Raw genomic sequence first — 16,238 nt, forward strand, 5'->3', positions numbered from 1 at the left:
ATGGTGGCCCAAACATTTGCAAAAAAGGCCAACCTTCCCCCTAAAGGATTCTCCAGGCAAGCAGGAACAGGCAGAAGTTGGACAGAGTCATTGAGAATGTTTGGACTGAGATGTAGGCTTAGAACTGCCTGCCTTGGAAGTGGAAGCATGCCAATGCTTAGACCTTTGAAGGGTAGCCACCTGGCCCCTAGAAGATTTGTAACCTCTAATCCTAGAGTGGTTCTGTCTGCTGGTATCAGAAAACATCCAATTCTTAGAAGGGTAATTCTTGCTGAAACTAGGAGGTTGAATTTGCAGAAAGTCTTTGTTTGCATAGACTTGGCCTTACCCTCCATCTTTTTGAGCACTTCCTCCAATTTGCTGCCAAAAAGACTGTCCTTATGTAAAGGTACATCTAAAAGCTTAGACTTGACAGGCTCTGTAAGGGGCTGCTACCTGAGCCAAGCATGCCTTCTGAGAACAGACCCAGTAGATGTAGCCCTGCAAGAGGCTTCTAGAATGTCAAAACCACAATGTAAAGAATGTTTATTGACAAGACTGGCAGAATTTAGCAAATCCTGAAATATCCTTACTCTCTGCCAAAAGAGGCACACTTGCAATCTTTGACTTAATAGCCTCCAAGGTGTGCTGCTGACACTTGAGCATATGAAAAAGGTAATTAGTAGATCTAATAGCAAGAGTGGCAGAGGTATAAACATTTTTACCCCACCTATCTAGGTTTCTAGATTCCCTGTCAGAAGGAACAGGATTTTTGGTAACAGTGGCCTTAACTCCTTTAGGCCCTTGAGAAATAACCTCTGGATCAGCCAACGGATTCCTGAAAAGAAACAAATGAGAATCAGGGACTCTAGAGTACCTGTCAGGTTTCCTGGGAGCAGGAGGAACTGAATTTGAAGTCAAGGAGTTTTCCAGAAAAACATCAACCACTTCCAACACTGGAGGAATAGTCAAGAGGTGTATGCTGAGGCAAATCCAAAAACTCCCTGATCTATTTCTTAGATTGGGGATAATCCTGACTTTCCCATTTAAAATGCTCCCTGAGAGTATTCAAAGTATCACCAAAAGAGAAATCCTCTGGAGGAGAAGCAGAACGAATGGATTCCTCTGCATCTGAATCCTCAAAAGGAGGAAAAACCTCAGAAACTTCCTCTTCATCAGCAGAAATGCTAGAAGTATCAGAACCGGAAGGAGGAGGCTGTGAACCCCTAATAAGAGTCAAAAGGTCATCAGCCATTTTAACCATTTGAGAATGAGGGGAACGAGAGGAAACTGGAGCCTGTTTCTTCACAGGCTTAGGACTGGAAGATTTACCTGCAAGTCTGAAGGACTCGGGAGGCCTGGCAACCGCCGAAGTAGTGGCAGAGGTTGTCGGTATGAGCTTGCTGTCCAAACGCAGAACAGAGGCCTCGGACAACGGAGCCAGCTTAGCAGCTCCGGATCCAGCTGAAGAGGCAACAGGCAGAAGGTCAAAAGACAAAATGGAAGCCGGAGACCTGAGGGACTCTGAAATGGTCTCAACCGAGACCTGCAGTTGAAAATCCACGGACTGCAGGGGCAGCAAATGCACCTCACTGGCTACCGCAGGACTGACGACCAACTTAACATAATCTGAAGACTTGACCTTCTGAAGCCTGTCGCGGTCCTTGTCCTTAAGCTTCTTAGGGATATCCGAAGCCTGAAGACCAGAGGACGCCATACCGACAAACCTAGGCCACACTTCAAAATGCTTAGCTAAAAGTTTAGCCCGACGACAAATAGTACGTGGATTAAAGGAAGCACAGAGGTCACAATTAGGAACATCGTGGTCAAGGCCTAAACAAATAATACAATAGGAATGAAAATCTCTTTGGGGAATCTGCTTTCCACAGGTAAAACAATTTTTACTTTTTCTGACATTTGTTAAGGCAAGAAAAGAGGATCCCCAACGGGGTACTTAGCTGTAGTTGACTTCAACTCTGTAGTCAGAAACCAAAAAGGTAAACTGACGACCTGCACTCGTGCAAAAATGCTGCTGCTTCGGGCTCCGTGGCAAGGAAGACTGAGGAAGTGACGTTGGCTGCCTCCTTTTGCATCACACGTCCTGACGTCCTTTACAACTGACAGCCGATGTCACATTTACTTACCTTTGGTATTCTGGCCGAGGGCTACCGGGAGCCGGATAACCCATTGGTTAGGACTGCAACAGTGAAACACAATGAACATCCAAGATTTTTGAGGCCACTGACCTTTTCAGTTAGGAACCTCTACGGTCTCTCAAATCAAGTGATATGTTTAGATAAATGCACACCAAAAGTAACATTACATTACATAATGGCTCTGATGAGATGTCAGTAAAGGAGAATTAAAACTTTTTTGGATCTAGATGAGATTATCTAGAGATGGCATTGGCTGATTTGGAGTGATATGTCATCTATATACTATGAGAAAAAATTTGTTTACCATAATTAACAATATTATATTGTTTCACATTTAAATTTGAGCCTAATGTCTTTGTACCAATTGCTAATGTAGTCTTACCCATCCTGGAGCAATTGCAAGTCTGTGAAAAGACGGAGTAGCACCTCACAATTTACATAAGTAAGATGCATTGCAAAAACTGTCCAATATTTTCAGTAAGAAGGCAATGAACTGCCAAGTCTACAATATAATAAATTCTGTAGCTCTACATATTTGATAAAGATTATTGCACAGTGCCAGACAAAACTGCTAACCTTTTAGATAAAATAGGATATCTAGTTAGCCAGGTATCTCACACTGCAGATGAAACAAAGTGCTTGATGATAAATATTTTGATGTGCCATGGAATATAATGTAAAGTAATGGATATACAATATGGAATATTCATGTACAGACTTACCAGCTCATAAGCAAACATCTCTTGTCGACAAATACGATCTACTATTATGGTATCTTCCCGCCTGTCCAGAATCTTCCTTCGAATTCTAAGGAATGCATGGTAAAATAAAGAAACAAATGTTAGTCCAGTATTAGATGGGATAAGGAAGTCCCTATTCATCAGCCAAAAGGACTAAAGCTACAGGCCTTCAGCATCTGAAGTTTTCCCCAGCTACTATGCCCTCACATTTTACTCATAATGCTTTGCTGATGAGCTTCTGCTCTGCAGCTTCAGTATGGTGACTCAAACATATAGATGATCAGAATTCACCTTGACCATGTTTTCACTAAGATGGGCTAAAAAAGGAGGGTATGATGAGAATGAACATTCTAACACAGGTATAATATTATGCAAGTATATAAATTTTGTATCAAAGATGAGGAGGTCCATCCTTGTTAACAGAGTCCTAAGTTTACCTTCCTGGGTGGTTATCTTCTTGGGAATATACCTCTAATAACTGTGGCCCTTTAGGAAGACACAGATCTAGAAGTCTTGCAACAGTATTCAGTGAAGCCTACAGTATACAGCTGCTGCACAAATACCATTTAAGGATGTATTCCTGAAAAAAAAGCTGGAGACGTAGCTACTGTCCTGGCTGAGTGAGCTCTAGCCATAAAAGACAAGGATTTACATTACTTTTCCTAAAATTATTTAATAAATTTCAGTAAACCACCTAGATAAAGCAATTTTAGAAACCTTGAAAACCAACTTATTTTCTTAAAATTATATGCACAAGTGAATCTCTCCTTACAGATTTGTTATTGTTTAGATAAAAATTTCAGCTACTTGTTGACATCCCTATAAACATGTATTCATTTCTTTAAGAATAGTTTGGCAAGAGGACAGGCAAATTGAAAGAATGACTGACATTCACCTCACTGGATACCTTAGGCATAAAGGCACTTTACCCTATGGAACACCAGGAAGAACATCAGGTAAACTTGATACTCAAAGACTCTTTTAGCATTAAGTAAAGCCACCAGAAAGACTTTTACACGACAGAAACTTTAGTTTTGTACTGGATGTTGGTTCAAATGGAGGGGCAATACAACTTCTCTTATGCAAAGTATATCTTACACAAAGTACAAAACCTACAGAAGTACAGCTGTCATTCGAGGACATCTGATGACGTATTCCTTAAAGTCTTGCAAACCATTAGAGAAACTAGAGAGAGATTCTTGATGAAAATTTGTAACTACAGCTAGATGAACCTAGGTGAACAAGAACCCAGTGTCAAAAATCTATGACAGGTACTCAAACTACTGAATGGCAGCAGTAAAAAGATTCAAACTTTTGGAAGTAGCTAATACAGAGAAATGTGTTCCCTTACCCCTGTATGTTTTCCTAGTACTGAGCTTATGGGCAGAAGTGAAAATATGGATCAACCTATTATCGGGGTATAAAGGGCACCTAGCTATTACTGAAAATGGAGTAACCATGTAGTCAGACCTAGGGAGTTACAGTCTAGTGAGGCTTGTTGGACTGGAGAGCTCTGGAGGACCGAGACACAAAAGCTTCTCGAAGATGCTGCCCAAGTATAGGGAACCAAACCTGTTGAGATCAATATTGGGTTTAAATGGTCTTGGGCTTCCTTAACTTGGCTTTCTGAATTGATTTCAAAATAAAGATAAATGTGAAAACCCTGACAGCAGTTTCTCCATGACATCATCCCTGTGATGTTCCACCAGTTAAGTAAAGAAAGCAAAGTAGGGTTGTAGATGTGTTGGCCAATCTTCCTCCAGTGATGGAAAATTTTCCATGCCACTGACTAGCTGATGGATCACGTGTAGCATCAGTAATAACTAAAGGAGCCTGTCTACCAAGGAACTGGCTTATCCAAGAAGGCAGCCTGCAACAATAAAATGGTCTGTGGGTATAGCCAATTCCCACATCTGCATCCCTTCTCAACAAAGAGGACAAGTTCCCCACAGCTTAACTTACCAAACCACTGCCACCTTGTCACTGTGGGCTTACTGAAAATGGCAATCTCAAAGAGTCCTGGTAAGACTGTAATACAAATAACACCCTAACTTCCAAAATGTTGATGTTTGGACTATCTTCTTATAACAGTGCTCCCAGTGTCTCACACTAGGGCATAAGCATTCAAGGTGACAGCCATTTCTGAAGTGGGGACTAGAATTGGACTGCTATAAGTCACATTTGGTGTGTGTGTGTGTGTGTGTGTGTGTGTGTGTGTGTGTGTGTGTGTGTGTGTGTGTGTGTGTGTGTGTGCGTGCGTGCGTGCGTGCGTGTGTGTGTGTGTGTGTGTGTGTGCGCGCGCGTGTAAGTGTCAAACCCTCAAAAGATTTCCAAGCCTTGCAGGTTTCACTTATGTGTTGTGTCATGGGACTTTTCAACTGCAACCACTGAACTATTAAAAGTTCCCTGAATTTTTATGTAAACTGTGGATTTCAGAATCTGATAAATCACTGCTGCCACAAGTCCCAGGGCTTTTAGGCACAGTGAGGGACTGTGTCTGAATGACCTGAAATACTACTTTTTTTGTAAAGGGATGGCTGTTTGATAGATATGTACCACAATACAGTGTGTTCAATGTGCATCCAATTAACATCAGCAACACACAGGGCACCATCTGGAACTTTGCACTGTTCACTACAATTCCCTAAGAATGAACCAACCCTGTTGCTGTCATTCAGCAGGCACAGAGGGTGGATTTAGCAGGGCTGTGGGTTTCTGTTTCACCTGGTATGCCTGGAGGTCTTTCCGCATTCTCTTTATGCCCTTTGCGCAAAACCCTTCATAGATGCTGCAGTTAGCTACATTGTGCTCTAGACCCAGGTAGAAAGCACAATGGATGTGGAAGTCTTCATGGAGTTGCAAGCACACCTCTCAAGAGTAGACCTATTGCAGTCAACAGCTGCAGAGATAATAATTAAAATATGATTTCCAGCAGGATACTTACAGTTCAACAATCTTTAGTCATACGCCTGCACTAACGTTAGTCTGCAGTGCATTTTCTTGAAGTGATCTCGCACATGCCAAGAAAGAAAGAACTAAACATGCTGCATGAGGATGAAACCTATATACCAGGTATGTTAACCCAGCCATACGAGAAGGGTGTTCGGCTCTGAAAGTCAGGTCAGATATCAGACTTGGTGAGCAGCAGAAATTTCTCTGTTATGACTGCAACCAGTGTGTAAAAAATAAAATAGATCAATAACTAGTGAAAAAACAGATGAAGTAGAATACCGTGCAGTCAAGAAACAAGGAAAATTGGCAAAACTTGAATGATTATATAGAGAAGGGGTGGGAAAACATATCCTAAAATGCAAACAAAATCAGAAAAGGTCTGACCCAAGAGTTGTTAAAGAAGTAAAAGGTCATGTTAACAAGTGTATAACACAAGAGGTGCTAAAAAGAATTTCCCCTCACAGAAGAGCACATTTAATCTGCATGCACTCTAGAGCTGACTATCATCAGTGTTTGCTGGACACATTCAAGAGAGATCTGAACAGGAAGCTTACTGATACAAGATCATGTGTAAAAGGAACGGATCCTGTAATCTGGAAAAGTTTCAGATGCCAAGCTGACTAAAGGCTTGAGCCTTTAGTACTGCTGACAGATAAGGCTGGACCCTTCTCACTTCAGATCCAGTTTTAGTTACTACAGTAACACTAAAGTGCAATAATGATTTTGTGTTTTCAATCTGGCTTTAAAACTCAGATTTAATGAACTCCTTAGTATCTTATGAATGTCCCCCCTCCACACAGGTCTGACAATTATCCACTCTCCCTTTTTACTGTGTGCCACCAAGAAGCTTGCATTACAAAATATAGCTACACATTTCACTTTTTTCTCTTTTACCCAGTAAATAGAATCACTATTTTAAAGCTCACAAATCAAATGGGCACTTTCCCAAATGTCTAAAATGTAGTTCTTTACTCCATTCCTACTCCATTTATCAATCACAAATGCAAACTTGTCAGTACTGTGGTCTGGTTCACCCTTTTCAGCTTTCACAAAAGCACTTCACACTGAATAAAGCTATCACCACTGGCTACAAAATGCTCAGTCCCCTGTATTTTATTCACTTATCCTAGATCCAATCTGTCTTCTTTCACTGTTGGCTGATGCACAGTTTAGCTGACAAAATAAACCAGCACAACATGCATATGCCTGCAGGCACTGCTCTCTTCTGTCGACTCCCTTGCCATGGCAGCATTATTCAGTTTATTCCAAGCACAAGGATAATTGTTCCAATTCATCCATTTTCAGTTTCCCTTGCTGAAAGAACAAAAAGCAAAATTAGTCAACTCAACATTACAAAGACTGACCAAAAGGTCCAGAACTAATGCTGAAGCCACAGAGCTCTCTTCCACATTAAGGAGAGTTGCACTGTAAACCATACATCTGACCTCCAGCCACAGCAGCTAACAGCAAACTGAAGGCTCACAAAGGAAGCACGATGACTAAATGGCCTCTTACATTATAGTGACACATTACAGTGACACTTACATTATAGTGACACTAAGTGTCAGTGTATGCAATGAACTGACACACTTCCATTCATCAAAAGTGTTTCCAGACCAAACTGGGTGAGACAGCACTTCCTGCATCAAAATTAGAATCAAAATTAGAATCAACTCACAGGAGTCAAAATTACAGGTCCCAAAAATCAGTTTTAATGGCAGGAACAAAGGAGGATCTGGCAAGTTACAGAAAAAAAACACCATAACAAATAGAGGTTACATTGTCTTTTCCATTTAACTACACAAGTCTTTAAACCATACAACAAGCTAAACAATATGCGTGTAATGCAAGGCACCATACTCGTACACTTTCTACATAAGACTAAATTCATAGATAGAAGCAAAGTCCAACAACAGCTTATGTTTCCATGTGCAGAGATTCAGCCCAAGTTACCCGCAGGGAAGTTATTTCAGCTCTCCTAAACTTGGTTCCCTGAAATGTACTTGAAAAAAACAGTGCAATCTTCAAATCTTTAAATGATATGCCATAACAAGCTCATATCCTGACAATCTAACTACTAGGGCTTGAACAATTTAACACACCTTCTCTAAGCAATAACACAAACTTACGTCCAATTTTCTAAAATCTTCTAATTATTTCATCTTCTGCACTTTCTTACAGATCTGGAAAGCATTTCAGCAGTGAAGACAACAACTTCTCATGTGTTCTTCCACTTTATTACTGTCAAACACTGTTTTAAACAAAGCGTCTTTTTTTTCAGTTCTAGGATCACCTGCTTACTTTAGGTAACTGATGTGCAAGATTATGCTGTAAATGTAAATATTTGTGGAGGTCCAAATCAGCAGTTCCTCTACATACAGCATTCCAATGTCAGGCAGAACCAATATACAGCAGGACTGTCAAAGCATATCCAAGTCTAGATATTACCCTTTCACCACTGATCATCATTTTTCACGAAGAGTGCACTTTCTACAGCAAACAAGTAAGGAATCACACAACCCATTCTTCCATTTTTGGCCTTCAGTTAAGCACAGCTGGGGACAAACAAATAAGCTAAAGCAGCTACGGTAACAGAAGAGTCAAAGTTTCACAGGTGGAAGTTTATCACAGGAGTGTGCTAGCCTTCGCAGAATTTGGACTCCCAATATACTGCATGTTTATTATGATTAACCTAGTATCAAGCAGTAATGTAAAGGTAATGATGGAATTAACTGCTCTAATGTAAATGTCTTCTTCTCTTTCGGCTGTTCCCATTAGGGGTCGCCACAGCGGATCATCGGTTTCCATTTCTTCCTGTCCTCTGCATATTGCTCTGTCACACCAACCAGCTGCATGTCCTCTCTCACCACATCCATAAACCTGATCTTAGGCCTTCCTCTTTTCCTCTTACCTGGCAGCTCCATCCTTAGCATCCTTTTCCCAATATACCCAGCATCCCTCCTCAGCACATGTCCAAACCATCGCAATCTCGCCTCTCTGAATTTGTCTCCAAACCATCCAACCTGAGCTGACCCTCTAATATACTGATTCCTAATCCTGTCTATCCTTGTCACACCCAGTGCAAATCTTAACATCTTTAAATCTGCCACTTACAGCTCTGACTCCTGCCTTTTTGTTAATGCCACCGTCTCCAACCCATACATCACAGCTGGTCTCACTACCCTCTTGTAGACCTTCCCTTTCACTCTTACTGGTACCAGTCTGTCACAAATCACTCCTGACACTCTTCTCCACCCATTCCACCCTGCCTGTACTCTCTCTCTTCTTTACCTCTCTTCCACACTCACCATTACTCTGAACTGTTGACCCCAAGTACTTAAACTCATCCACCTTCACCATCTCTACTTCCTGCATCCTCACCATTCCTCTATCCTCCCTTTCATTCACACACACATATTCTGTCTTAGTCCTGCTGACCTTCATTCCTCTCCTCTCTAGAGCATATCTTCACCTCTCCAGGGTCTCCTCAACCTGGTCCCCACTCTCACTACAGATCACAATGTCATCTGCAAACATCATAGTCCATGGGGCCTCCTGTCTGATCTCGTCTGTCAACTTGTCCATCACCATTGCAAATAAGAAAGGGGTCAGAGCTGATCCTTGATGCAATCCCACCTCCACCTTAAACGCATCTGTCACTCCCACTGCAGACTTCACCACTATCACACTACCCTTGTACATATCCTGTACCACTCTTACATACTTTTCTGCCACTCCTGACTTCCTCATACAATACCACAACTCCTCTCTCTAGGCACCCTGTCATATGCTTTCTCAAAGTCCACAAAGACACAATGCAACTCCTTCTGACCTTCTCTGTATTTCTCCAACAACACTCTCAGAGCAAATATTGCATATGTAGTGCTCTTTCCTGGCATGAAACCATACTGTTGATAACTAATCATCACCTCCCTTCTTAACCTAGCTTCCACTACTCTTTCCCATAACTTCAAGCTGTGACTGATCAATTTTATCCCTCTGTAATTACTGCAGCTCAGCACATCACCCTTATTCTTAAAGGATACTAAGATACAAGCCATTAAAATGTTTTAGTCCCTTTAGTCTTATACACATCAGGCATATTTATCAACCAGAAGAGAAGCTGTGGATAGCAATTAAAAAAAAAAGAGTTGAAGGATTTTATCTGGGAAGGGAAGACAGCAAGAGTCAAGTGGGATAAGCTGATACTTAAAATAGAACAAGGCAGACTAGGAGTACTCAAGTTTGAGGGAGTATTACAGACCAACATAGTTAAGGCTCTTACACATAGCACAAGCAGAAAACTATAAAAAGAAAATATGGAAAGGAATGATGCTGATGCAAGGAGGAAGCTCAAGAAATAAGGAGAGATTGGGATTTTGGATGCAGACTCTTAAGGAGAACAACAAAAAACAGAGTATTATATTCATAAAATATAACAGGGAGTATCCTAAGAACCAATCCAGCATGAGAATGGAGAAAAAAAAAGAAGAGATTTTTGCCGATAGCTATGACTGTGGTCAGGGATACAGATAATACGGAAGTGGGAGCTGAAATTTATTGGAGAAAACTGGCAAAGGAACCAAGGTTTTGGGAGCAAATAACTAGCAAGGGAAAGGTAATAGAATGGGAAGAGGCCAGGAATTTATTTGGACTGCAGGTTAGAGATTGCCTTCCTTATCAAGGATTGATATCAGAGTATAGGCAAAGAGAAAGAAATAGTGGGGTCCTGAATGAAAGACCAGCAGCACTGGTAGAGTTTTTAATAGAATCTTGAAGAGAAGCTGCCATTAAAAAAGGAATAATTAGTAAAGCATAAAAAACATTGCATGATAATTATAAGAATCAATCAGAGGAGCTTTAAAAGGATTGGGAAGAAAGATTGGATAAGCAATTCATAAAGAGACAGATGGAAAAGATACATGTGCATCTCCCAAACATGCAACAAAGTCTAGAAGATTTAGGATCTTTGCCTGGAAGTGTTTACATAGGTATTTTTATACTCCGAGTAGACTCCAAAGAATTTTTTCACAGGTGGATAGCAACTGTTGGAGGTGCGGCAGGCAAGAAAGAGGTGAATAAGAACATTTTTGGGAGTGTAATGAGCTGGCAAACATTAGGGATTCCCTGACCGCTCTGTCGGAGATGCTGGGTGAGCAGACTGGATTGACTGGGGAGATGACTCTCTTGAATTTTGATACAGAATCGGAATTGCCTAGATATAGTAAAGCCTTGCCAAGTCTAATTATGGTGGCTGCCAAAAAAACAATTACTAGAAAATGGAAATCAAAGCCTAGACCAACTTTACTACATGTAGTGAATATAGTAACAGATAAAACAACTGGAATTGGAATCTTTAGAAAAGGGAGGGAGAAAACTACATAGGAAAAACATGGGAACTGTGGGAACAATATATGCAGAGCAGAAACAAGGTTTAAGAGGCAGGATTTGAATGAGCTGTATAATGCTTAACTGACAATGGCTGGACAGATTATAAATGATATATAATGTTTGCAACTACAGTTGCTTCAATGGTGTCTGTGATGTATACTGTTTGCAACTAAAGTGGTGTCATGTTTGTTTTTCATTTGTATAAATGTAAGACTGCCTATGTCATGTGTGAAAATTTAATAAAGATGTTTGTTGGGGATAAAAACGTCTGCATGTTTACAATCAAGCTAAACAGTAAACAGGAACTGGGAGACTGAAGTTGCACGCAGTGTAGGTAACTAAGTGAAGTGTCATTTGAAACTGAAACTGGAATAGGTTGCTGCCACGATATGGCAGTAAGTTAATACACGGTTATTATATAGTTATTTTTTGGACGGGGGTGTTGAGAAACTAAATGAGTTCTTAATTTATATTCAAGAGACAACTGATTTCCTTAAATTTACTTATAACAAGTCAGAAATAAGTTTGCAATATTTGGACATTGAAGTATATAAAGGGATTAATTCCTTTGAAACGAAGATATATAGAAAGCCAACTTATTGCAATTCCTTTTTGCACTATGAAAGTGCACATCCAACCCACTGTAAAAAGAATATAGTTAAAGGACAATTTGTTAGATGAATGAGAGTTCTTTTCAATAAACGTTAATTTCACAAAGTTACGCTAGTTACGTGTTTCTGGCTGTGGATACTGCTCTCCGTGCCTTGCATTCCATTTTTCTTGGTTGGTTTTATTTGGAAAGCTTTCCGCTTAGTGGTTTATTAATACACGGTTAGATTACTACATTTCAATCACTGATAAATACATAACAGAAACCTGTTACGCAATTTATTTCAACAGTAAAATATATCCAATTAAGCTTCAAATTAAGGCATTTTAATTAGAATTAGTTCAAAACACCTAATTAATTAGATGGTTATTCTAATTAAAATTAGAATTACTGCAGTTCTAATCAGCTAATTAATTAGACAACACTGGAGGACAACCTTGCCTGGTTCCTCTGGACAAACTCAAGTCAGAGAAAAACCCTCCTATCTTAATTCATGCTTCCAAACCCACACATATTCTCCTTATTGACTCTATTGTTCTAGCGGGGAATACAAATACTACCACTGCCCTACTTATAAAATCCTAGCTTACTCTAGTGAGTGCTTTCTCTGCATCAAGTCCCACCACAATGGTATTTTCTAACAGTCTGCCTCCTTTTGGGTCATCACTGCTTTATTAATATTGTCAAATGTTTGCATCCACTCAACAAAAATTCCAATGAGCCACAACTCTGAATTATGGCAACACCTTAGCTACCACAGGAAAACATTTATAATTGTGGATTACAACTGAAATTGATTTGTCCCTTCCCCCTGATCCTTGGGAAATGGCATGCATTATCCAAGTGGCTAAAGGGATAGAGCTTTTGCATTTGAGTCTAACTTTGGTTATATAAATTGACTAGCACCTCAACAGTATTAAGTAATACAAATGTTTAATGATTTTTTTGTAATCACTATGCACCTCATTTGGGTTGTGTGATGTTCTTGTTATTCTAATTGCATCTTGTAGATGTCTTGTTTGTTAATTATGGTTCAAGCTATAAAGGTTGATATGCTTTAACTACAAAATTGAAATTGGTCTGTATGAAGCTGGGTCTAAAGGGTCGTTAACCCCCTTTGGTAATACAGCCACCACATTACTCTTCCAACATGATGACACTGCCACCACCCTACAGACACAGACAGACACACAGACAGACACACAGACAGACACACAGACAGACACACAGACAGACACACAGACAGACACACAAGCTTCCACATCTTTACGAATCTCTTCCCTCTTAACTTCCATAACACACACACACATATATATATATATATATATATATATATATATATATATATATATATATGAAAGCTTCCACATCTTTATGAATCTCTTCCCTCATAACTTTCATACTTCCACAGAAATGTTGAAGATGGAGTTTGGTATGTTTATAATAATCAGGTTAAGTGTGGACTGCTTACAGGATCTGAGGTTAGGTCTTGTTGGTTCTTTTATGAGTTGAAGGAGACCTAGCTGCTAAAAAAGTTAAAGCCACCATTTTTTAATCTTATCCCTTCCTATCACTGCTATTAAATTCTTGAGCCTCATCTTCCTCTGAAATAGTTACTGGATGTGTTTCAAAAGCTTTCAACTAAATATACATGTTCCTGGGAGATATAGTTGCTATTCAGTCTGGCCAGCTATTGCAGCTTTGAAAGTATGTAAATTATGATTTCCTGCTAGTCAATTTGCATCTTCGATTCCAAACACATTCTCATATAATTCCTCAGAAATCTACCCTCTTTTTTATATTTTCCATTCTAGGTCCTGGCGATACATCCTTACTATTGCAAATCATGTTCTAACAGCACCCATAAATAATACTCCCTAATTATTTTCCCAAAATTCTATTTTAATTTCCATATGTCTCATTTTAGATGTAATACAGCTACATGCCAGAGCATTCCTGATTCCCTGCCAATAACCCCTTATTACTACAAATCTGCCATTACTATTTTTCCTCTCCTGACACTACTAGAGCACCTCCTGCAGTCAGTATTTGCCTTAGACAAGATGCTCTGCTGAAAATCCATTCTGAAATCTTTTATTTGCACAGTCACATGTTCATTTTTACCCAACTGTGTCTCCTGTAACATTGCTATTTGCATGCTACACTTCTTAATATAATTCAGTACTCTTTGCTTTTTGTCTAGCTGCAATGCCATTTATATTCCAAAACACTAATAAAGAAGCCTTTCAGGTAAAAAAAAGTTACTTTCACATATAGAGGTTGATAGTTCTTTTGACTACATTTCCAACTTGCAACTTACACATTATAATGCCCGACAGGCTGATCTTGTATGCAGTTGCTGCTTTTCAACTCTGAACTAATTTTTCATTTTGCTTCAATAAAATCACTTCAGAAACAAAAAGCTAAACATATTTTCATACCTCAACCCCTATTAACTAAAGCAAACAAAACTATATATAATTTCCAAAAACTGAATTTGCCCCTTAATATAGGGGCAACCATCCCAAACAGACAGCTACACTTACAAGCTTTAAGCATTCTAAAGTTATGTTTAATTATGCTGGATGCTAGAGCCTGTCTTCTGTCTTGTATAAATTACGTCCGTCCTTGACCTATTTCTATTTCCCTCCCAGATGTGAGACAGAACTCACATGCTCTCAGTTAACTCATTTTTATCTTTCAGAAAAAGGGCACTGGCTTCCCTTAAATGAATTAAACTAAGCTGTGAACTGTTAAAATGTAATACTGAAGTACTTAAGGCTGCTAGGGATGTAACTGCTTACAAAAAAAGTATTCACTTCTCTCAGTAACAAACGTTATTTTTAGGAACATAAGAAACCAGGCAAAATTTCCTCAAGAAGGTCTCCGAAAACCAAAATTATTCCAGCACGAAGCAGGAACACAACAAAACTAATGTTTATTAACGCACTTCCAAAATTATACGCGTTTTCGTCCTATCCACTGGACTTCATCAGATAATTTCATACATTCAATGAATCACTTATATACATCCTACTTTATCATAATCCAATCAAAAACATCAAACAAATTCAAATACACAAATCAACTTGTATCTAAAAGCTCATGAATATTAAAATTACTATTACTTGTTTCTATAACTAAAACATAAATTTATTTTAATTCCTATTAAATAAGTTCATATTTAAAAACTAACTTATATCTATTAAATTTTATCTAAAATTTTAATACAAATATAAAAGGGGCTAAATTCATCTCTCTCTTTTATTATAAATAAATTAAAATAAAAAAAACTTCACTTCTAAAGAGAACATATATGTTAATACAACAGCACCACCTATTGGTGAAATACTATATTGCACTTAAAATTACATTTTAGCTGCTTTTAGCTTCAATGGGGGTAATATTGATATATATTCATTTAATCCTGGGAATTTATTTGCTTCTAGTGTAACTTGCCACCATAACTCCTTATATCCTATGGTGTCCTCCCATGGTCCCCCCCTAATATTAATCTTTATATGTTCTACTACAAAGAAATAGAATTTACTTTCCTCACATACCTTTGTATGTTTACACAATGAATTAGTTTCTTTCTTTTTTATTATATCATAGGTATGTTCGTAAATTCTTCTTTTTAGGGTTCTCTCTGTTTTGCCTATGTAAAAGGACCCACATTTAACACAGGTGGCAAGATACACTAAACCCTTGGTATCACAGTTATGTAGTCCATTACTCTTAATCCATCTACTTCTACTTTCAATATATATATTCTCTTTATTAACTATATACTCACATTGACTACAATTCCCACATTTAAATGTGCCTCTTTTATTAAGGTCATTTCCTCAGACTTATTATTTTCCTTTTTCTTATATTCTAAACATTCCTTTATATTGTTAGCATTTTTATACACCATTCTAGGGGTGTCCCTAGGTAATTCTTCTAAATCAGTAAGAGCCATACATTTTTCCCATTCTCTATAGAAAACTGATCTAATATTTTGATTCAAAATATTATATTCCAATATAAAAGCATGTCTATATTCTTCATATAAATTAGAATTTTTCTTTCTTACCATTTGATTCTCCTTAATTTCTTTAATACCTAGAATTGGCTTAAATTTATCCACTTTTCCTAATCTAATATTAGTAACAAATTCTCTGTCATATCCCCTATCTAAAAACATTCCCTCCAGTAGGTCACATTCTACTTTAAAATCTTCAAATTTACTTGTCATTCGTGACCCCCTCACAAATTGGCCCTTTATTATATTTTTCTTACTATGTGCTGGATGTGCACTGTTGTAATGTAAATAAGAATTACAAAAGGTGGATTTTCTATATACTTTAGATGCAAATGTACCATCACTTATATATGTTTCTATATCTAAAAATTGCAAAACATTTT

At 38.5% G+C, this 16,238-nt stretch overlaps 1 protein-coding gene across 1 annotated transcript in view; it reads right to left on the bottom strand.

Annotated features, from left to right (window-relative positions):
• Positions 1 to 16,238, bottom strand: part of SNAPC3 (small nuclear RNA activating complex polypeptide 3) — a 451,523-nt gene that overhangs the window by 270,153 nt on the left and 165,132 nt on the right. The window contains exon 3 of the mRNA XM_044061357.1: positions 2,858 to 2,942. Coding sequence (XP_043917292.1) covers positions 2,858 to 2,942 — 85 coding nt within the window. The remainder of the gene's footprint in view (positions 1 to 2,857; positions 2,943 to 16,238) is intronic.

Source organism: Protopterus annectens, chromosome 2.part0, assembly GCF_019279795.1.
Source record: "Protopterus annectens isolate FY-2018-M chromosome 2.part0, PAN1.0, whole genome shotgun sequence".
NCBI classification, from domain to species: Eukaryota; Metazoa; Chordata; order Ceratodontiformes; family Protopteridae; genus Protopterus; species Protopterus annectens.